The 24,455-nt window shown below is 39.5% G+C and overlaps 1 protein-coding gene across 5 annotated transcripts in view; it reads left to right on the top strand.

The window, feature by feature from the left end:
- Window positions 1-24,455, top strand: part of LOC106873505 (calpain-11) — a 108,532-nt gene that overhangs the window by 42,575 nt on the left and 41,502 nt on the right. For all 5 annotated transcript variants that reach the window (XM_089349798.1, XM_089349797.1, XM_089349796.1 and 2 more), the window contains 5 exons: window positions 1,114-1,291; window positions 3,606-3,689; window positions 14,599-14,684; window positions 19,534-19,611; window positions 21,867-21,966. In XM_089349798.1, the coding sequence (XP_089205924.1) occupies window positions 1,114-1,291; window positions 3,606-3,689; window positions 14,599-14,684; window positions 19,534-19,611; window positions 21,867-21,966 (526 nt within the window). The remainder of the gene's footprint in view (window positions 1-1,113; window positions 1,292-3,605; window positions 3,690-14,598; window positions 14,685-19,533; window positions 19,612-21,866; window positions 21,967-24,455) is intronic.

Genomic DNA, 24,455 nt, shown 5'->3' with positions numbered 1-24,455 from the left:
TATATTTGACAGAGAACAATACTGTTATGTTTAATAAAACAGTTTTAAACCAAAATTTTAGATTATTTCTCTTGGTTTGACATTCAGGATTTGAATTGTTGCAGCCAAATACAATAGATGAAATCACATCCTGTGCTGTAGCTGCGCTTTCCACATTAGAACTGATACAAGTCTAGGCTCATTTCTGGAGATTCTGGGCTGCCTAGACGTCGGGACACCTTTCTCGACATTGCTAGTGTGGTCTAAATGAGAGCTGAAAACTATTTTTAGCACCAGGAAGAGCATCGTGTCGAACATCGGACAACCTAGGTGGGGGCTTCAATCTAATTTCTGATAAAGTTTGTCTTACAAGGCAGTGAGTCTATATATCCATAGCTGCGGTTCTGTAATTTTGGATAGGCGCCCACAGCAAGCACTGTCAACCGGAGCCCCTACTGAGTCCGGGACCCATGTTACGGAGGATCATCGTATATTGAATTAGTGATTGAGGTCACTACACGATAGCCGCTACACACCACCCACACACAAAGATACAAAGAGAGAGAGAGAGAGAGAGAGAGAGAGTGTGTGTGTGTGTGTGTGTGTGTGCGTGTGTTACATTCTGGTCAGTTATATGCCATGTACAGTAATACATTGTTTGAGATGATATCAAGAACAGACCCACTCAATTTACCTATATTGAGTATGCTTTTGTACCTCGTACACTATAGTGTTAATAAACTTAATTACAGGTAATTTTATTTTATTTTATTATTTAAGTAAATTTAGTAATTGTATTATTGAGTATGTGACCCCCACCCCGGTTCGGTAAAAAAAAAGTCAGCTATCTAGAATGAACTTAGAACCAAAGGTTCTGGAAGATAAATGCTGTACATGTATATATGTGTGTATATATATATATATATGCAGATATACATATTTATACATATTTATATATAACCTTCCAAACTATGCAGAGGTAATTAAAAATACATCTCGTACACAAATAGTAACGTATTCTTTATTTTCTATGGCTTTTCCACAGAATTTAATCATAACAATTATAGCCAAAATCTCCAGTCAGAAACTGTAAACCTTTTTTCTTTCATATTTGATTGCATCAAATTACTCTAGATTGAATGGATGCTACCTGAACCTTACTGGCGGTTTAGTGCACAACGCTTTAGCAGATATGACAGGAGGTTTGTCTGAGAAAATAATTTTGAAGAACGAAAAAAGAACTCCAAAAGAGTTTTTTGAAATAATTAATAAAATGTGGAAAATGGACACGATGATTGGAGTGCTGATCTTCGTAAGTAAAATCTATATTACACTACCGTGCAAAAGTCTTAGACCACTTTAAACTGTTGAAAATTTGTATCAATTGCCAACTTATGAGTGAATGTTCGCATTGCGTTTTTTACAGATGGAGAGGGAGAGTCGATTATATCGTCCCAGTGCTTGACTGGTACTCTTTTCATTGACTCCGAAAGGATGAAAGGCAAAGTCGACTTTGGCGGTATTTGAACTCAGAACGTAAATACGGACGAAATACCGCTAGGCATTTAGCCCGGCGTGCTAACGGGTCTGCCAGCTCTCCGCCTTAAATAACAAATAAACAAACAACAACAACAACAGCAATAACCGTAGTTGTAAGAATAACAATAATAATAATAGGGATAGTAACAACAACAACAAAAACAACAACGAAAACATGCAAACAAACACATGCAATACTGGCAACAGCAATAGCACAGACACAGCAGCAGTAGCAGCTGTACCACCACCACCACCACCACCACCACCACCACCCACAACAACTAAAAAGACAATCAAAGATTGTAACCAGAGAAATGATAGGATAGAAGAAAATAATACTAGCATAAATGACATTAAACTCCCTCACACTCTATTTTTCAATCCGTGTGATGAGTCATAGGATACGAGCCGCATTTATCCGGAAACCCTACCTTTCAACAAAGGAGTTTGTATCCCACAAGTAGTTTCTGCTCCACTAGATCAGTAAGAGGGAGACATCCCTCACTGTAACTTTAATGGCCCTAGAGAGAGAGAGAGAGAGAGAGAGAGAGAGAGAGATAGAGAGATGGGACGGGTGGACCAGAGCCATACAGACCGCCCAAAACTACGACTGGGTTAGAAAAATGGTAGGTGCGAGTACCAGAGCATCCAGCAAATAGCCAACTCCATCCACCAGAGTATTAAAGTAACAGTAGATTATCCTAACAAGCACCCTAACCATAGGCTAACGGTTTTAGACAGAACTCTGGCAGGAAACTAAGAATAATAAGGTCCAGATCCTTCGTTCTCACTATGTCAAATTCATGGTCCCTAAATATCCGGTCCACATGAGCGCAGCGATTGCGGACAACACCGTGTTCAATATCCCGCCGACGCCGAGACCAGTAGCAGCAGCAGCAGCACGACTGGAACAATAACACCTCCATCGCACTACACAATATGATGTTGTTGGCACTCCGTCGCTTACGACGTCGAGGGTTCCAGTTGATCCGATCAACAGAACAGCCTGCTCGTGAAATTAACGTGCAAGTGGCTGAGCACTCCACAGACACGTGTACCCTTAATGTAGTTCTCGAGGATATTCAGCGTGACACAGAGTGTGACAAGGTTGGCCCTTTGAATTACAGGCACAACAGAGACAGGAAGTAAGAGTGAGAGAAAGATGTGGTGAAAGAGTACAGCAGGGTTCGCCACCATCCCCTGTCAGAGCCTCGTGGAGCTTTAGGTGTTTTCACTCAATAAATACTCACAATGCCCGGTCTGGGAATCGAAACCGCGATCCTTTGACCGCGAGTCCGCTGCCTTAACCACTAGGCCATTGCGCTTCTACTACACAACATGATGACCCATGAGGAAAAAAAAAGTTACAAACAGTATTATGCATAAACTCATGCACACAAAAGACGCACACACACATACCTAGAACGGAATGAGAAAAAACAACAAAGAAATAAATAAGTAAAAAAATGAAAGAAAAATTAAATAGAAGACACGGGTACAAACAGCACAATAAGCAAACTCGTACACACACACAAACACACACACACACACACACACACACACACACACACACACAAAACACATACAAAACATATTGACACGCGCACACACTCACACAGACACAGACGCAATCGCATGCACAGATAAGCATACACACCGTAGAAAGACAGAATGGACTAAACAGAACAGGAGGAGACACATGGGAGGGAGATTCGCTGAAGAGGTCACAGGACGTGTGTCGAAAGGTTTTAGACAAAGGACACTAAAATAATAACAATAATAAATCTGAAGTGAAGAAAGAATATATAGTGCGTGTATTTATTTGGCAAAAGAAAACAAAAAATGACCGTTCAGAAATATAAAAATAAAGAAGAAATCGTTAAAAAATTTCACACCATAATCACATCTTAATCTTTTAACTCCGTGCGGAACATAGGTCGTCAACATCTGCCTCGATCTTTGATAATAGATTGCAGTTGCCCCTCGATGTAGCGGCCTCTCAGTGCTTCCATTTCTGTGGACCTTTTCCATATTGTTTATGGTTTGCCCATTTTGTTTATTCTATTTTAATTTTGCTTTCTTTTTAGGGAGAAGATGGCCAGCCACTAGAAAAAGAGACCGAAGAAGGTCTCGTTACAAGCCATGCGTATGCTGTCACGAAAATTGCGACGGTAAGAAATTATCATCAAATCTCAATGTAACTTACATTAAGAAATATTTATACCAAAAAGTGTGGAGGGGCAAGTGTGGAGGCCCAGTGGTTAGGGCAGCGGACTCGCGGTTTCGATTCCCAGACCGGGCATTGTGAGTGTTTATTGAGCGAAATCACCTAAAAGCTCCACAAGGCTCCGACAGGGGATGGTGGCGAATCCTGCTGTACTCTTCCACCACAACCTTCTCTCACTCTTACTTCCTGTTTCTGTTGTGCTTGTAATTCAAAGGGTCAGCCTTGTCACACTGTGTCACACTGTGTCACGCTGAATATCCCCGAGAACTACGTTAAGGGTACACGTGTCTATGGAGTGCTCAGCCACTTGCACGTTAATTTCACGAGCAGGCTGTTCCGTTGATCGGATCAACTGGAACACTCGACGTCGTAAGCGACGGAGTGCCAACAATACTAAAAAGTATCGCTACTAGATGATGTATGGTTCGATATTGGCAGCGGGGTTGCAAAAATTACTTACGGTTAATGGCAACAGGTTTATTAAGCTTTGATATAAATTGCATTGAAAAATAAGGTATTTTTTTTAATCCTGAAATTAGTTATAATCATAATGCTTGATACTAAATTATATAGAAAAATATGATAAATAGGAAAGTTTTGATATTAGACTACTCAGATATTTTCTTTCTAATTTTGGCACAGTGGAAGCGCAATGGCCCAGTAGTTAGGGCAGCGGACTCGCGGTCATAGGATTGCGGTTTCGATTCTCAGACGTTGTGAGTGTTTATTGAGCGAAAACACCTAAAGCACCACGAGGTTCCGGCAGGGGATGGTGGCGAACCCTGCTGTACTCTTCCACCACAACTTTCTCTCACTCTTACTTCCTGTTTCTGTTGTGCCTGTAATTCAAAGGGTCAGCCTTGTCACACTGTGTCACGCTGATTATCCCCGAGAACTGCGTTAAGGGTACACGTGTCTGTGGAGTGCTCAGCCACTTGCACGTTAATTTCACGAGCAGGCTGTTCCGTTGATCGGATCAACTGGAACCCTCGACGTTGTAAGCGACGGAGTGCCAACAATTTTGGCACAAGGCCATTAATTTTGAATAGATGGGGGTACTTTATTTTATCGACCCCAGGGAGGCGGGAGTGAAGGCAAAGTTTACTCGGTGGTATCTGAGCTCAGAACATAAAGAGTCGGAAAATATTCCGCTAAGCATTTTGGCGCGGTAATGATTCTGCTAGCTCACTAAAATTAATTATAAAATATAAAGTAGGATTCATCAAGGCAATCTCAAATTTCTCGTCAGACAATTGTCTTGACAAGTGTATCTTAATTTTAAACAACTGCCGAATTCACAGTTGATACTGAACTGGTATGATGCCACTAGTTTATAAATAAGGCATTTAAAGAATAGACAATTCTGAAGATTCACTAATGTTTGTTGGGAAATTTGCAGTAGCTTGTCTTCTCCCGGTTCATTTAGTTTTCACTTCTAGTCTCTTGCTCTCCCGAGCTTACCCTCGAGGTACAGTGCCTATTCAACCCTTAGGTAAGCGAGACTGACTGGTTCGCGTGACATCAGGATATTTATTTTACCGGAAGATAGGATTTCATCTTAGCTCCCGTAACTGAGTAGGGCTTCATATCACCTTGAAGTTAAGGTGGATTACGGGTAACGTTTTTAATCAAGACTATGCAGTTTAAAATTGTATTAATTTCGGCTGAAATATCTTGATTTTTATAAGATTAATAAAACCAAGAAAATCATCCGAAGACTACGCGAATTTATGCCATTTGACAGCGAATAGATTAAATAGTTTCAGGATCTATTATCAATTTAAGGACAAAAATTATAGTGGTTACTACAACAACAACTACTACTACTACCACCGACGCCAGGACCACCACCACCACCACCACCACTACTACTACTACTACTACCACCGACGCCAAGACCACCACCACCACCACCACACCACCACCACACCACCACCACTACTACTACTACTACTACTACTACCGCCACCGACGCCAGGACCACCACCACCACCACCACCACCACCACTACTACTACTACTACTACCACCGACGCGAGGACCACCACCACCACCACCACCACCACCACCACCACCACCACCACACCACCACCACCACCACACCACCACCACTACCACCACTACTACTACTACCACCACCGACGCGAGGACCACCACACCACCACCACACCACCACCACTACCACCACTACTACTACTACCACCACCGATGCCTGGACCACCACCAACACCACCACCACCACCACCACTACTACTACTACTACTACTACTACTACTACTACTACTACAACATTTATTCCAGTACTGTAATGCAACCGAGTTTCTGAGTATCTTTCATTCCATTAACCCTACAAAGACAAGTGAGAGAGGACAGGTGGATGGAGTAGAACAGCTTTAATTGAAAATATCTCAAGTGATTTTGAAGTTTACAGAAACGAGATTGGATATCTTGTTTCATTTCGATATAAAATCATAAATTTATACTGGAGTAAAACAAAAACTCAGTGACGTTCATGGCTTTCTGTTAGACATTAGTTGCGCAAAAGAAGTAGCCATAGTTCTTAACCCTTTGCCCCGTACAAATTATTTTCATAGAATTTTTAGTTATCCCTTGTTTCATGCGTTCTGAGTAATATAAAGCCTTCCTTTCATAAATTCCAAGTTACTCTGGAGGTTGAAAACAAATCGGGAATGTGTATCATATATGGTGTATGGACACCAAGGAAACATGTCCTGCGTATGACATGTGATATACAGGACAAGGTTAAGTAGACACAACCAATTTTCAGACTTGGTTCTGATTTTTTATATTTCTTGCTCTACATCGATCTCCATTCTATTGTTAATTTATCGATCATTTTTTGATTGTTTATTTCTTATTTTGTTTTGATTTTATCACAGTGACTCATTTAAATTCCGTTTACTCATTGAAGTTTCAGTTAAGATCATGAATTTAAGAATATGTAACTATTTTATTTCCAAACTGGTTGTTATACCGGTATGTGTAGTAGTTATTCTTGCTGATGCATCATTACACACACTTATTTCAATTACAGATATATGTTCCAACTCTTTGCCTTATTAAAAAAAAATAAATGAGCCCTTTTTAAAGCCTAGCTAGGGTCATGGGCCCGGTTTCCCGGTTTCAATGCGTATGTGTTCCTCCCAGCTGGTCGGGACGCCAGTCCATCGCAACGTTACTCATTTTTGTCAGCTGAGTGGACTGGAGCAACATGAAATAAAGTGTTTTGCTCAAGAACATAACGCGTCATCTGGTCCAGGAATCGAAACCACAATCTTACGATCATGATGCTGACACCCTAACCACTCAGCCACGCGCCTCCACTCTTTGCCTTATTAATGAGCTTTAATATTTAGAGAGCCGTGAGTTCAAATGCTACCGAGGTTGATTTTGCCTTTCATACTTTCAGGTTCGATTAAATAAGTACCAGTGGAGCACAGGGGTCGATGTAATCGATTTACCCTCTCCACCGAAATTATTGGCCTTGTGCCAAAATTTGAAATCAATATTTAGAGAGCTGAAGGCGGCGAACTGGCAGAACCGTTACCGTGCCAGGCAAAATGCTTAGCGGCATTTCATCCGTCTTTATGCTCTGAGTTCAAATTCTACTGAGGTCGAATTTGCCTTTCATTCCTTTCAGAGTCGATAAAATAAGTCCCAGTTGAACACTGGGGTCGATGTAATCGACTTATCCCTTTCTCCGAAGTTGCCGGCTTTGTGCCAAAATTTGAAATCAATATTTAGAGAGCCGGAAACAATTACATAATTGCAATATTACAAGCACTTTTGATCTGTGACTATCTTACGATAGTAAAATTCTTTCTATTATAGTCACAAGGCCTATAATAGACGGAGGGGATAAGTCAATATCATCGACCTTAGTATAGCTTTGTTAAGCTGTACGCAAGCAAACTAGTGGAGACGAGAATACATTTATCAAGGGTTTATTACTTTACGTACATCAGGGCTTAAGTCACCAGTTATTTCTGTTTAGTTCACTCAGATTCGTTTTACACTCGTTGTTGACATTCCTTTTTTTCTTCTCCTACCGGAAGTCCCTTTTGTCTTTCTACTGACCAACTTCCTAGCTAGTCCGCAGCGAAGTTTCTGTCTACAGTTCATCTGTCACGAATTCTGCCCTTCATTAGTACTGAACTGGTACTTATTTTACCAACGCCGAAAGGAAGAAAAACAACGTTGACCTCGGCGGAATCTAAACTCAGAATGTAAAGACGGACGAAATGCCGCTGAGAATTTTGTCCGGCGTGCTAGCGATTTCGCCAGCTCATCGCCTTTGACTATCTTAAAATAAATTTTCTTTGTCATCCATCCATCCATCCATCCATCCATCCGTCCGTCCATCCGTCCATACAGAGAGAGAGAGAGAAACACCAGACAGACAAACTGCGATATTTTAGTCACTAAGATATAAGAAGCGGGGGGGGGGGGGGAACTAGATGGTCATAGCTGGAATGCCCTTAATCATAGGTCTGTTCAATGAAGACTTACATGGAGCTAAGCAACTAACAAGAACTACCACCGGAAAGTAAAATGAATAGAAATTAACCACAACATGGACCAGCAACAGACAAGATATTTCTGCTTAAATCTTTACACACTACAAAAACAAACAAACTAACAAACAAAGTCATGTGCTGGAATCCTATAGAAATAGAAACGCAGAATTGTTAAGCTTTTGTGTGAATGACAAGGATACAAAAGATATAATGAAGCGTAAAGGTAAATATGAATACCAAGGTTATTGTTGAACTGAAAACTACGTTCCAACGTACCTAAAAACAATTTATTAAAGGAAAATCACGTGAGACCGAGAAAATTCATAGTTTGAATCAACACACACACACATTAACACACACACACACACACTAACACACACACACACACACACACACACACACACACACACACACACACACACACACACACACACACACACCGCAGTTAGCAAACTTGAATAAATTCATAAATTCATAATGCATTGAAGAGGGAATTCTAATATTAGTGAACGGTTTTTTTTTCTGACGGAAGGCTCTGCTTTGAAACATTGAACAAACTTATTTAATTGCACAAACTTTATTTAATTTTGTGGCTTTTATGAATCATCTTAGCAAAACAGTTTTAAATGCAAAGTCTGCACACAGAAGCAGAGTCATTCTTACACTCGAACAGTCATTTTCACACTCAAGTAGAGTCATTCTCACACTAAAGTAGGATCATTCTCAATCCCAAACGGTCAGTCTAACGATTAAGCAGTCATTCTCACACTCAAACAGTCAGTTTCACACTCGAGCAACCATCATCGCACTCAAGCACATTCATTCTAGTAGTGAGAAATTTATAATAAATACATAAGCCATAAAAATGTCAGGATATTTTTTCTTTGGCTTCGTGTTCTAGTTTATTGTATAATATTTGATAAGATAGACACAAGGCCAGAAATCTGGAGGGAATGGAAAAGTCGGTCATATTGGCCCAGTATTTGACTGGCAGTTTATTTTATCGGATCTGGGGGTATGTAAAGCGAAATTGACTCCAGTGGGATTTCAACTCAGAATGTAAACAACCGAAATATTGCAAGATGTCTGATGCTCTAAGGATTTTGTCTATACCACCTCAAGTTTACTATTTTAACCAATTAATGTCCATAGTATGTTTTAGAATAATTATCATTTCACCAACAAGTGAATTTTATAGAAAGATATTTATTTAATCAAAGATGTTGGCTTTAAATTTTGGCACAAGTCCAGCAGTTTCGGGGAAGGGCTTAATCGGTTATATCGACCTCAGTGTTCAACTGGTACTTATTTTATCGACCCTGAAAGGATGAAAAGCAAAATCGACCTCGGCGGAATTTAAACTCAGAATGTAACAACGTACGAAATGCCGCTAAGCATTTTGCCCAGTATGCTAATGATTCTGCCAGCTCACTGCCTTATTTAGTCAGATATTGAAGTGTTTGTTAAATATAACATTTAAATTCTGTTGACTATTGGCAACACTTTCAATATAGTGTGAAAAACCTGAGGAGAAAGAAAAATATTTAGGCATTAACGGGTTAACACTTCACCTGCCCTCTGTATCACACATGATACGTAGGACATAATTCAGTGGCATCCATGCATCACATATGATATAAATTCTCTTTTACTTGTTTCAGTCAGTTGACTGCGGCCATGCTGGAGCACCGCCTTTAGTCGAGCAAATCGACCCCAGGACTTATTCTTTGTAAGCCTAGTACTTATTCTATCGGTCTCTTTTGCCGAACCGCTAAGTTACGGAGACGTAAACATACCACCATCGGTTGTCAAGCGATGGTGGGGGGACAAACACAGACACACAAACATATATATATAAATATATATATATACGACGGACTTCATATATATATATATAAATACATATATACGACGGACTTCCTTCAGTTTCCGTCTACCAAATCCACTCACAAGGCATTGGTCGGCCCGAGGCTATAGTAGAAGACACTTGCCCAAGGTGCCACGCAGCTACATACCACACAGCCACTCCTGCGCCCACGATTCTCAATTTTTTTTTCAACTACCGGAGTAACTTGGGACTTATGAAAGGAAAGCTTTATATTACTAAGAACGTATGGCACTCCGTCGCTTACGTCTACGAGGGTTCCAGTTGATCCGATCAACGGAACAGCCTGCTCGTGAAATTAACGTGCAAGTGGTTGAGCACTCCACAGACGCGTGTACCTTAACGTAGTTCTCGGGAATATTCAGCGTGACACGGCTGACCCTTTGAAATACAGGCACAACAGAAACAGGGAGTAAGAGAAAGTTGTGGTGAAAGAGTACAGCAGGGTTCGCCACCATCCCCTGCCGGAGCCTCGTGGAGCTTTAGGTGTTTTCGCTCAATAAACACTCACAACGCCCGGTCTGGGAATCGAAACCGCGATCCTATGACCGCGAGTCCGCTGCCCTAACCACTAGGCCACTGCGCCTCCACCAAGAATGTATGGAATAAGAGCTAACTAAAAGTCTGAAAACAAGAATGGACGTTTAGAACAAAATTATGAAAATGTTTTGGACAAAGTGTTTACGTTATAACTTCGACCTTCAGTGCTCGGCTGGTCCTTGTTTTGTCGACTTTGTGGGGATGAAGGACAAGGTAGACTATAGTATATTGTAAATTTTAGTAGGCGCAGTTGTTAGGCGGTAGAGTGTTGGGCATTATTATTCTTTATTATCGTTCTGATTTAACTTGGTCTTCCCATCCCTCACTAATGTATAAAATCAGCACCAGTGATACATAAAAGGCCTATTTAATCGACTATACCCTTTCTTTTGAACAATTATTTCCTTGGGCCCGAAATCAATCAATTTAATTTGTAGTTTACGATAGCAAATCATATTGCTTCACTTGGCGAATAATTATAAAGATTCACGATCATCGCTGTTGGCGGAGAGCTGAAGAGAACGTCTCCAAGGTGATGAAAAACTCCTTAATTATAGTTCTCTTCCTGTTTACAGCGCCTAAGGTCATATCTCTCAGGTATATTGAGCTAATGTTAGTTAAGTGTCTTACCTGTGGGCTCTGCACGATGCCTGTTTCAAAAACCTCGAACGATTCCCGTTTCGTGTTGCCATGCTCCCTCATGATTGTCTGAAGCCGGCTTTCAACAACAACAACCACCACCACCACCACCACCACCACTACTACCACTACTACTACTACTACCACCACCACCACCACCACCACCACCACTACTACTACTACTACCACCACCACCACCACCACCACCACCACCACCACCACCACCACCACCACTACTACTACTACTACTACTAGGATAAAATGCGATAAATAAATACATATTTTGGGGGCGGTAAGTTGAAATAAAATATCAAGTAAGTTGAAATTAACTTCCAGATGCCACCCAGGGGTGATTTGAAATCGATTTTATTCCCCGATCCCACCTCTCTCTTCATGTACCATGCCTCCAGGCGTTGGCGATCATGAGCCTTCTTGATATGTCTTAAGATTCATGACTTTCCTTCGGAAGGATTTTGCAGTCGTTTCCTGTAGTCTTGTTCCAGTGTATTTACATTTTACTTTGCTAGTTTCCTGCCCTCTGGGGATTACCCTTGAGGCAGATGGCCTTTTTAACCAGGTCGGGACTGTCTGGTGCACGTGACATCAAGATATTCGGATTACCGGAGGGTAGGATTTCATCTTAGCTTCCGTAACTGAGAATGGTTTCGTATCATTTTAAAGTTTAGGTGAATTGAGATTAAACCTAAATTTCTATAACGGCGATTTCATATTATCTCCAATTCACGAACAATTTGATTCCTCAGTAAGGTAATTCAACACCATTTAAGTTGGTTATCGATTACAAATAAACGAAAGAAATACAAACAAAATATTTTCAGGATTTGAATAATTACGTTTGAGAGTAATTATTTACAGAGAAACAGACCGAACTGTAGTAAAGCAGAGAGTTAGATTATGTACATAGTATATATGATCAATTACATACTAGTGGTAACTGTAACAATAAAATGAAAAGGAAAGAATTATGTATAATTTATAAACAGAATGGCGTTCAGTAGCCTAAAGCAAATGAAAATATTGATCCACAACTAGTTATGTGCGAGGCAGCACTGCCTGGTTATGTGGATACCCTGTATAATCAATAATATATTCACATTCAAATGGATTCATATTTTTTCTAACCTTAAATAGGGATTTCAGATAATGTTCCGTAGAGATAAGCGATTTTATTAACGAATCATACCTTGATGCTGTGTGGATTGAGATCCCCGTTGACAGGCTACTGATCACTGGCCTTGTGCCTAAATTAGAAACCTTTGTTATATAGATAACTAGCTGAATTACTCAGCGTTGCCCGGGTTACTGCTGTTCTTATTCAGATCAGTAAACAATAAATATGAAGATATATATATTTTTTCTCATAACTATTTCAAGATATCTATATTTTATTAAAAAAATACTCAAATTGTAATGATAATAGAATTTAGAACTGAAAATCTGTCAATCTTGAAGCACCTCAGGGTAAACAATATTCATTGTGTAATTTTTTGTTGGTGTCCAAATGAATAAATTGTTGCTGCTTCCAACTCGCGAGCAACCAACATAGAGTTGGCTGTGGGAAAAGCATGTAGTAGAGATATGAAGTCCAACCATCTTGAAGGATTGACCCTGAGATTTGTTAAGTGAAATACTAAAACTTAGTTTGACTGGAAATTGAAGCCTCTGAAATTCAAATGGAATATCTGTTGGCATGAGAGGAAATTTCGCAATAAAGACATTTTCTTCTTTGTGACTACTTGTTATGATTGTTGCTTGTAGGACATGGGACTTCATGGAAGTAACAATTTAGCGAGTTCCATTACACAGGCGAGGTGTGTCAAGATTCTTAAGCAACATAGTGAGAGCATCCAGTTTTAGTGTCAAGTTATGCGGTGGCATCCCTGTAGGTTTAAGTGTGTTCAGAAATTCAACAGGGTATTCAACAGCCTGATCTTGATCGACTGATGTGAATTGATGGAAAAGTCATTTCTGATGTATCTTAATTTTTGAAGTTCATGATTGAGTTTATCAACCATTTCTTTAGTTGGAGCTTGTATAGCTCTTTCACATAGCCTGTTTAGGTTAGTGTAATTGACAATCACACATACACTCACACGAACATACACTGTCACATACACTTACGTACACGTACACTCTCACATACACTGACATACATATACTAATACAGGCACACACAGACACACATTTATGTAACGAACATGCAAACACACACACACACACACACTCACAGACACATACACACTCATATACAAATTGTGTGGTGGTGGTAGTGGTGGTATAAAATGTCCTTTACTGTGTGGTACGTAACGAACGCGCAAGCATACACACACGCACAAACACATACACACTCATATACAAACTGCGTCGTCGTCGTCGTCGTAGTATAAAATGTCCTTTACTCTGTCGTATGTAACGAACGTGCAAACACACATACACACTGACAGACGCATACACACTCATATACAGAATGTGTCGTTATCGTAGCAGTATAAAATGTTCTTTACTATTTCGTACGCAAGGAAGGCGCAAACACACACACACTAACAGACATATACATACTCATATACAAAATGTGTCGTTGTCGTCGTGGTATAAAATGTCCTTTACTATGTTGTAGGCAACGAACGCGCAAGCACACACTAATATACACATTCATATACAAAGTGTGTCGTCGCCGTCGTGGTATAAAATCTTCTTTACTACAGCGTACGTAACGGACGCACAAACATACACACACTCACAATGACAGACACATAAACACTCATATACAAAATGTGTCGTCATCGTGGTATAAAATCTCCTTTACTATGTCGTACGTAACGAACACACAAACATACACACACTGACAGACATATACACACTCATATACAAAATGTGACGTGGTGGTGGTATCGAACGTCCTTTACTATAGTTGACTATAGAAAGATTATTTTCGAGAAAATGTTATATTGCTTTAATGCAAATGAAAATAAAAATTACATGTTGACATTCGCAAAGTGTAATACTGTTACCTTGCAAAATTTTATTTGATTTGGTGTAGTAGTTTGAGAATGCATAGGGAACAGACAGACAGAGAGACAAAGAATTTTATATATAGAGAGATAAAATCGACTGAAAGCTGTTCAGCAAGCAAGATGGTTGGTGAAGATGGCTAGCTTTTCTAGCAAACTAAATATGATAACATGGAAAATAATCCTATTAAATGTCCTTTTATAAATTTATTTTATCAAGGTTTCGCTCCAAGGAAAAAAGGAATATTTGATTCGACTTCGTAACCCATGGGGTAAGACCGAATGGAAAGGCAAATGGAGCGACAGGTATGTAAATATTTATAAGCGTATAACACTTTCTGCCTGTTCACTCGTGTTTGCACACAGGTACTATAACAATAATGCTTCGTTTGTGGACAAGTGTTGTGTCAACTAAAGGTCGATGCATATGATATACGTAATATATAGTTTGAAACATAGTCAGATTGCGAGCGACAGAAAACCAGGTAATTGTGAGACAGTCAGCTTATTTCGCTTCATCAACCAAAAGCATCAATCTTTCAGTATTGTGACGGTTTGAAATACTGTATTTTTCGGGATGCACGTCGAATTTTTTAGACTAAGATTTAAGTCAAAAAGGTAGGTCGAGTTATACACTAAGACGACTACAGAGAACTTAAAATTCCATGTGAAATCACTGAAATTTTACTAATAAAATTTAAATACAAAGAAACAAAGAAACAGAAAAAGGAAAAAAAGGTAAAAAAAAGGTGCGCAGGCGGTTAAGCATCAGAAGGTGGAGGGGAGGGGGAAATGAGTTACGCACTCCAGAACAAAGGGTGTGCTCAGCCGTCTCCCGAAATCATGACTGCGATAGTGTTATCGTGGAGAATGGCCAACGACACTCGCTGCAGCAGGCACTCCTACTCGCAGGGCTCATTCCTCAGACAGGCCGCCGTTATCCTGATTTTGCAGAGGAAATCGGTACTGCGGGGTCCTAGAACACCTGAGGTCTCGACGGCGAGCGGCACAAACTGATAGCGGCCAGTCAGGCCTCTGTATTTATTTATTTATTTATTTATTTATTTATTTTTCTCTCTTCTGTGTTACGGGTGGCGATACTCGGATTTGCAGCTGATGCAGCAAAATTGGAGCCGGAGAACGTGTCGCTGCTCGTTGCATCCCAGGATTTGGAAAGACAGCGATAATGTTTTAATTACTTCAACTTGTATGCCTGAAATTAAGGTATTCGAATGGCTGTCTTTACTTGCTGGTGTGCTGGAATATCTTGTGGAGAATTGGGTTTGCTTTTTGTTTGCTTTGCTGGATTGGAATAGAGACAATACCCATGACATTCCCAGGCCTTCCTAGACAGGTGATACAAAAACTTTGGATGTTTTTCCCGAACCATTTATAAGTCAACACCCGCAGAAAAGGTATGAGTAGAGAAGGAATTCCAGTGGACCAATGTTCTTGGAAGGAAGAACCGGGTGAAGATATGAGTGCGGGCCCTGGGGTAGTGGACACAACAAAGAAGATGAGCGGAGGAGAGGTGAGTGGGACGGAAATGACTGAGATGATGGGACATGAACCCAACTAGTTCCGTGGAGAAGAGGCATTATAGCAGTAGTAGAAAAGGCAGAGAGTTAGGCACACTACAGCCAAATGGTTAAGAAGGTCGCTTTGCAACTAAAGAATGCAGGTTTCATTCCACCGTCTTATATTTGGGCATATGTGATTTTCTATAGGTGCAGGTGTGACTATCGTTAAGAAACTCGCTTTATAATCATGTGTATATAATTACTTATTATTTTGAAAGTAAAGTGAAGACGTGAGAATTGTTGGTTAGAGTATTCAGCTCATTTTGCTCTATTTCACTCAGTTGGCAAAAATGAGTTGTACTTGTAACAATTCAAAGAGCCATCTTCATTACGTTTTGTGACGCGTTAAATCTCCCTGAGAACTACGTTAAGGGTACGCGTGCTTCGTGGAATGCTCAACCACTTACACATTAAATTCACGAGCAGGCTGGTCCGTTGATAGGATCAACTGGAGCACTCGTTGTCGTAACCGACGGAAAGCCGCTTTTTCTTTTAATCCGAAAATGACAAATAGCATTTGTTTTATAAAATAATATTGTAATAAAGTTTTATTGAAAGACACCTTATTGTCAGCTGATTGTCAAAGACTTGATCATCAATGCATAACAACATTTTATTCATAACCATTTCATCTCCCCTGTCTATTCTAATGCTATTACAACAGTTTCTCCCCGGAAATAACTTCACCCTGATACACATCAGACCATTGTGCCTCTCCTACCCTGTTCACTTCCTTTCCTCTGTCTGTCCATCCCTATCTCCCTCTCTCCTCCATCCCTTGACCTCTCCGTCCCTCCCCTCCCCCTCCGTCTCACTCTCTCTCTTTCTTGCTTTAAAGGCTCCATATTAGATAATTATTTCCCAGAATTTCGATACCATGTCATCCCTTTCTGTCGTTCATAGTTTTGTACTGGATGTTTAAAATGAACATCAACCGCATCGATATCACCAGTTCTTGAGAACATGCAAAGGTGAAGAGTACTGCATCTTCTTCCTAACGAAGTCATAAAAAAAGTATGAAGATATAGGCGCAGGAGTGGCTGTGTGGTAAGTAGCTTGCTTACCAACCACATGGTTCCGGGTTCAGTCCCACTGCGTGGCACTTTGGGCAAGTGTCTTCTACTATAGCCTCGGGCCGACCAAAGCCTTGTGAGTGGATTTGGTAGACGGAAACTGAAAGAAGACCGTCGTATATATATACATATATATATATATGTGTGTGTGTGTTTGTGTGTCCGTGTTTGTCCCCCCCCACCCAACATCGCGTGACAACCGATGCTGGTGTGTTTACGTCCCCGTAACTTAGCGGTTCGGCAAAAGAGACCGATAGAATAAGTACTAGGCTTACAAAGAATAAGTCCTGGGGTCGATTTGCTCGATTAAAGGCGGTGCTCCAGCATGGCCGCAGTCAAATGACTGAAACAAGTAAAAGAGTAAAAGAGCAAGAGTATATGAACACTGTTGCCATGTTAACAGTTATTAGTTCTGTTGCCCAGTGGTGGTGGTAGTGACATGGCCCTCAGCTCCTAATAGAGTCATAGCAAATGACATGTCTTGTGGGTTATTTTGAGCCTGGCGGAGCTCGTCCTTCTCCAGGTCTTGACACACCTAATTTCTTTTAGACAGAAAGCATGAGACAGGAGAGAGAAAAAGAGAGTGAAAAAGAGAGAGAAGAATCGACCTCAGTATTTGGCTGCTACTTAATTTATTTACCGACCATTAAAAGATGAAAAGTAAAGCTGACTTCGGTAGGATTTGAACGGGAAGCATCTTATCCAACTCTATAACGATTCTGCCGGACTTAAGTTCGCTCGTAACAAAGTTGTAAACGGCGCTATAAGTTGTAGTCGAAGCAGAGTTCCTTCCCTTCTTTCATTATAGGGGAAAAGTTGAGTGTGCGTGTGTGTGTGCGTGTGTGTGTGCGTGCTTGAGTGTGTGCATTTGTTTGTGTGTGCATGTGTCAGTACTGAATGTTTTTTTATATAATTTTTTCTACTCTAGGCACATGGCCCGAAATTTTTGGGGATTAGATCGATTCAGTACGTAACTGGTACTTAATTTATCGACCCCAAAAGGATGAAAGGCAAAGTCGACCTCGGCGGAATTTCAAATATTATTATTATTATCATTATTGTTAAATACAAGGGTGGCGAGCTGGCAGAAACGTTAGCACGTCGGGCGAAATGCTTAGCGGTATTTTGTCTGCCGTTACGTTCTGAGTTCACATTCCGCCGAGGTCGACTTTGCCTTGCATCCTTTCGGGGTCGATGAATAAAGTACCAGTTACGCACTGGAGTCGATGAAATCGACTTAATCCCTTTGTCTGTCCTTGTTTGTCCCCTCTATGTTTAGCCCCCTTGTGGGCAATAAAGAAATAAGAAACGTTAGCACGCCGGGCCAAGTGCTTAGCGGTATTTCTGAGTTCAAATTCCGCCGAGGTCGACTTTGCCTTTCATCCTATCGGGATCGATAAATTAAGTACCGTACTGGGGTCGATCTAATCGATTGGCCCCTCCCCCCCCAAATTTCAGGCCTCGTGCCTATAGTAGAAAGGATTATTATTATTATTGTTAAGGCGGCGAGCTGGCAGAATCGTTAGCATGCTGGACGAAATGCTTAGCGGTATTTCGCCCGTCGCTATGTTCTGAGTTCAAATTCCGCCGAAGTCGACTTTGCCTTTCATGCTTTCGAGGTCGATGTAATAAGTACCAGTTACGCACTGGAGTTAATCGACTTAATCCCCTCCCCTAAGCTGCGAAATGCTTAGCGGTATTTCGCTCGTCTTTACGTTTTGTGTTCAAATTCCGCCGAGGTCGACTTTGCCTTTCATCCTTTCGGGGTCGGTAAATTAAGTACCAGTTTAATACTGGAGTCGATGTAATCGACTAGCCCCTCTCCAAAATTTCAGGCCGTGTGCCTATAGTAGAAAGAATTATTATTATTGCTGTTGATATATATATATATATATATATATATATCGTAAAATATAATTGCCAACTAGATGTGGCGGTCCTATAGGGGACGATGCTACTGTTGTTTTAGCCCCCCGAAAACATCTCCTCCTGCTGGCTAACGACATACTGTCTGTGTCCGTTTAGTATTTGCGAGAGAAAAATCATCGTTCCCATCTCTAGCCTTACGTGATACACACAGACCCGGGTTTCTCAGTAATATATTAAATCTCTGAACGAGAATATATATATATATATATATATAAATATGTATAGGGTTCCAGTTGATCCGATCAACGGAACAGCCTGTTCGTGAAATTAACGTGCAAGTGGCTGAGCACTCCACAGACACGTGTACCCTTGACGTAGTTCTCGGGAATATTCAGCGTGGAACCCTCGACGTCGTAAGCAACGGAGTGCCAACAACAACAATAGTTGCAGGTCTAGACATGCTCATATATACTTAAATGATAAACTTCTAGAAAGTTTTAGAGATTTTGTATTTATGTATGTATGCGATTATGTATGTGTGTATGTAGGTGTGTGTGCGTGTGATTGTTTTTGAATATATATAAAAATTAGACTGTATAAATATAAAAATTATCAAATTATCATATTCTTCAGTTCACAGGAATGGGAAAAGATAGATGCCGATGAGAAGAATAAATTGGGTTTATCGGAAAAGAACGAAGGAGAATTTTGGTAAGAAACATTTTTTTTTTGTTTATCTAAAATTAAAATGTCATTTTGGAAATACAGACAGCTCATAATTAGTCGTGAGTCTTTGCAAACATAAAATAAATAAATAAATAAATGCGCCCTTTTAAAGCCTAGTCAGGCTCTTGGGCCCGGTTTCCCGGTTTCAATGGCGTATGTGTTCCCCAGCTGGACGAGACGCCAGTCCATAGCAGCGTTACTCATTTTTGCCAGCTGAGTGGACTGGAGCAACGTGAAATGAAGTGTTTTGCTCAAGAACACAACGCGTCACCCGGTCCAGGAATCGAAACCACAATCTTACGATCATGGTGCTGACACCCTAACCACCAGGCCATAAACATACACAATAATTATTGCAAGCATACACAATAATTATTAGTTTTATTATCAGTGATGTGTTATGATACATACCTATGATGTTCTATTCTATAAAGTCATTTAATGTTGCCTCTAACACGTAGGTTTTTTGTTGTGTTGGAATAGGAAAAAGAAAAAAAGTATATCATCAATGAAATTAAAAGAAAAAGTCTGCTTTGAGTAAATGTTTTTCGCAAATGTCAACAATATGAGATTTAGTATTTAAAACAGTGGAAATTTGAAGCTGTGGTTGTTGGCCAATTTTTCTAGTTGACGAAAAAATAATATCTGAGTCAAAGAGAGAACCGCTATGTGATTGCTCGAACTGGAAGGATTTAGAAACCAAATTTAGAATATGCTCTACTGTTTTAAAAACGAAATCCCACATTGAATAAGATGGTAATAAATGTATTCATTCAGGTCTGACCTAAGCTAAACAGCAAAATATATTTTTTTAAGCTTTTGCTTCTCAATAATTATATAAGTTTAAGGTGGCGAGCTGGCACAAACGTTAGCACGCCGGACAAAATGCTTTGCAGTATTCCGTCCGTCTTTATGTTTCCGAGATTGACTTTGCCTTTTATTTTTTCGGGGGTCGATAAAATTAGTACCAGTAGAACACAGGGGCTGATGTAATCGGCTTACTCCTCCCCCCAAATTGCTGGCCTTGTGCTAAAATTTGAAACCAATAATTTTACTTTTCTTTTTCTAGGCTGTTATTTTTCATCAATGATTTTTAATCAAAAATTTCAATATGCGGTGGAAGCAAAACAATTACAGCTAAGTTCTAGTTTGCGATAGATTTATTTAGCAATTTGCTATAAGTTCTCAGGAAGAGAACACATAGCGGTCAACACAACATGAAATATGTCAGGGCATTCTCCATTATTTTTTTATGTACGCAAAGAGTAACAAGATATATTCACGTATGTTTAAATTTCCATAGCTAAAAGGTTAAATGCTATAGTTTACTTGAAGTTCATCTTACATGTAATGCTTTGAATCTCAGTCAGATTCACCCTCCATCCTTCTAGAGTCGATAAAATAATACCAACCATAAACTGGATTGCCCTTAATTGATTACACCCACTCACAAAGTTTAAGATATTGTCTCTGTTAGAAATCAGTAACAGAATAGTATATTCCAACATGCTCCATTGACAGTGCTTGAATTCATTAAGTAAAGTTGATAATAATCAAGAGTTTGGTGATATTGCAGTTATTGTTAACTTGTTGAAAATATTCAGTAAAAATTATAAAAAATTGACGTACATAAAAATGAAACGAAATTGGAGGGGGAGGGAGGCAAAAATGTCTTTCCGAAAATAGTAGCTGAAAAACAGGAAAAAAAAAACAAGCTAAAAGCAATAGAAATGCACGAACGATTGTGGTGGTACCATGAAGTAAACAAGCTTCAGATACACTCGTTTATTCATACGAACGTAACTGAGATGAAATAGGTCATAAATAACAGTGACAAACGAAATATACACCGCCGGAAGTTGTTGTTGACAAACAACAGCAGTAATTTTATTTAGCTGAATACACGTCATTGATTGGTTGAAATTACCGAAATACGACAACTTTAACACGAAATAACTTTGAAAATACAAACTTTTCTCAACAGCACTGAGAGTAAAAGATGTTTTATATGACACATTCTACCAGTGTCCGAAGTTTGAAAGTGTAAAATGAATTTCTCGATGTGCCGTTCAAAGGGTAAAGATCCTCCAAAACATTTATTACAAAAGAAGGTCAATTGTAAAGTTACAGAAAAATATAGTCTCTTATATGATTTGTCCGGAGCCGTTTCTTCACCGATTACACAATATAAGTGATTTCATGAAAAGATGTCCTTTAAAACGATTTGTTATCCTTGACAGGATGAGCATCGGAGATGTAATGAAACACTTCGACCTTTTAGACCTGTGCCATCAAGATAAGGAAGCCTTTATAAGCAGTCTGGAGGACAAAGGAGATAAGGTATGAGATTCTTGCTTTGCTTTTCTTGAGATAATTTCGTTATCAACTATCGAAGTAATTTTACAAAAAAATCTTTTCACACCAAGTAATTATTTTAAAAAACAAACTAATGATTGATAGTTTTACTAATCTTATACATATTAGTTATAGAAGTAGTTTGATCGGATGGTTGAGAAGTTCGCTTCGCAATCCGTTGTTCATGCTGTCCATCACACACACACACACATTCATATGTAAAGCTGATAAAACCCCGAATGGAAGCAAGGAAAAGGAGAGGGTTTAATAAATTAATATGCAGTGGTAGGAGGTTGGTAAATTTATATATGCTGTCGTTCAGATCGTCAACATACCACTACTCTCTCTGATCTCTCTCTCTCTACGATTTGCTGGAAATAACAGCCAATTCTCTCTCAGTGTCACACGCTAACATATAAATGAGAGGACACATTGGATAAGATGGAAAAAATACACACGCACACACAGACGTATGTATTCCTTATAAAAGAAGTTTCTGCTTTTTCATCCACCTTATAAAAGAACCCTCTGTTTTTCTCACCCACCTTTCTTATCTTTTATACTTTTCTCCCACCATGACCAGATGACCCGGAAGTTGTTGCCCTTCTATTACTTTCACAAGCAGCAGTAACTTTCTTCAGCTGAATGCACCTCGTTGATTGGTTAAAATTACCCAAATACGACAACACGAAATAACTTCTAAAATACAAAATTTTGTCAAAAACGTTAAGAGTAAACCGTGTTCTACGTGACACATTCAGCCAGTATCCGAAGTTTCAAACTGTTTAATTAAAAAGTCTGTGACTGGGATTGAAAAGATACCTGACGAGGATCCATTTACTACGGAGGGGGAGCGCTAAGCAGTGATAAGTGAAATTGTAATGTTATTATCTGTCCGAATATGTTTGATGTACGTTTGAATTGGGGAAAAAGTTACTCACTGCGTTTTGTCACGGAGAATATATCTCGCTTGCTGACAAATGGTGTATATACACTTAGATCAGTTCGCAGCGCCACCTACCTAGACTGTGAGATGTTAACATTTCGGAGTAGTTGTCTCCTCATCGGTCACAGACATTAAGCAGACGACACTGCATCAAGCATATTCGTACTGATAACATTACAGTTTCACTTATCACTGTTCAGTGCTCTCTCTTCCTAATTTATTTACGGTGAGCTGCCGTATAGCGCTGCCAGTCACCATACGGTAACTGTAAAAGCATGAGAGCGGTAATCTCTTAATTCAGCTTGCAGTGCCGTCTGCTTAGTGTCTGTGATCGATGAGGAGACAACTGCTCTGAAATATTAACATCTTACAGTCTAGGTAGGTGGTGCTGCGAGCTGATCTAGGTGTACACACACCATTTGTCAGCAAGCGAGATATATTCTTCGTGACAAAACGCAGTCAGTAGCTTGTTCCCCAGTTCGAACGTGCATCAAGCATATTTGAACTGATAATAATATTGCCATTTGCTACGTTACTTTTACTTTCTAATAGAGGAGGCATCTGCAAATACAGCAGATATGTTCCGGTTTTATTACTGTCTCATCAACGAAAGTTTGGCATTTATTGTACTTGCTCACACAGTGTTGGAGAAATTTCTAAGTAAATATACAATATTGAATATTGGGATGATGTCGGAAGATAAAATTCTCAAGACATTAAATGGTTCAAAAACATAATTTGCATGAAAAACGATATTAATCAATGACTCATATTGTATTTTTCTCACAGCACAATTATATTTTTTGTTAGCTTTTTAATATTGTCTGTATTAAATATGTGAACTATTGATTTAGTTATCGTTTTTTTACATATAAACCAGTCTTCATTTTCGATTTCTTTAATTTTCTCTTTCGAACTGTCCCTTATAGATTTCAGCAGATATCAATATTTATTGAACTAAATGTTACAATTAAAACAAAATTATTAAAAATTTTATTCAATGTCACGTCTACTGATATTGAGATTTAAAAGAAACACGTCTCAATCCGTTGTATAATGGAGCTTATGTAAGATTATCTGTATGTATAACTGAAACACGACCAGTTCTTCCCGCCCTCACTTATCAACTATATCCTAACCTTTAAACGTTCAGATTACTCTGTCAAGCAAAATGCTTATATATTCAAATTGGTTTGAATTAACCATGCATTATCTTGTAGCTTCAACATTTCCATGATATATTGGTCTGTCAGATAAATTCGTTACTTTTTCCTCTTATCTTTCATTAACATTTCTAACAAATCTGTCAATTCTATATTTTTCATTGTTCACCACTTCTTGCCAACGTTCTATTAGTATATCAATGCCTTCACAGTAGGAATCACCTGGTCTTGACTCAAAGAATTCATCAGGCCTCGTTTTCAGCTCCACGTCGTTGTTGAACGAAATGCTTCGCAGACTGTGGGAGAGCCACCGAAAATGGTGATAATCTGAAGGCACTTTATCAGGAGAATACGACGGGTGCGGT

Source organism: Octopus bimaculoides, chromosome 3 (assembly GCF_046866305.1).
Source record: "Octopus bimaculoides isolate indiv1 chromosome 3, ASM4686630v1, whole genome shotgun sequence".
NCBI classification, from domain to species: domain Eukaryota; kingdom Metazoa; phylum Mollusca; class Cephalopoda; order Octopoda; family Octopodidae; genus Octopus; species Octopus bimaculoides.
Note: the sequence above shows the minus strand (reverse complement) of the source record. Positions and strands in the feature narration are given on the sequence as shown.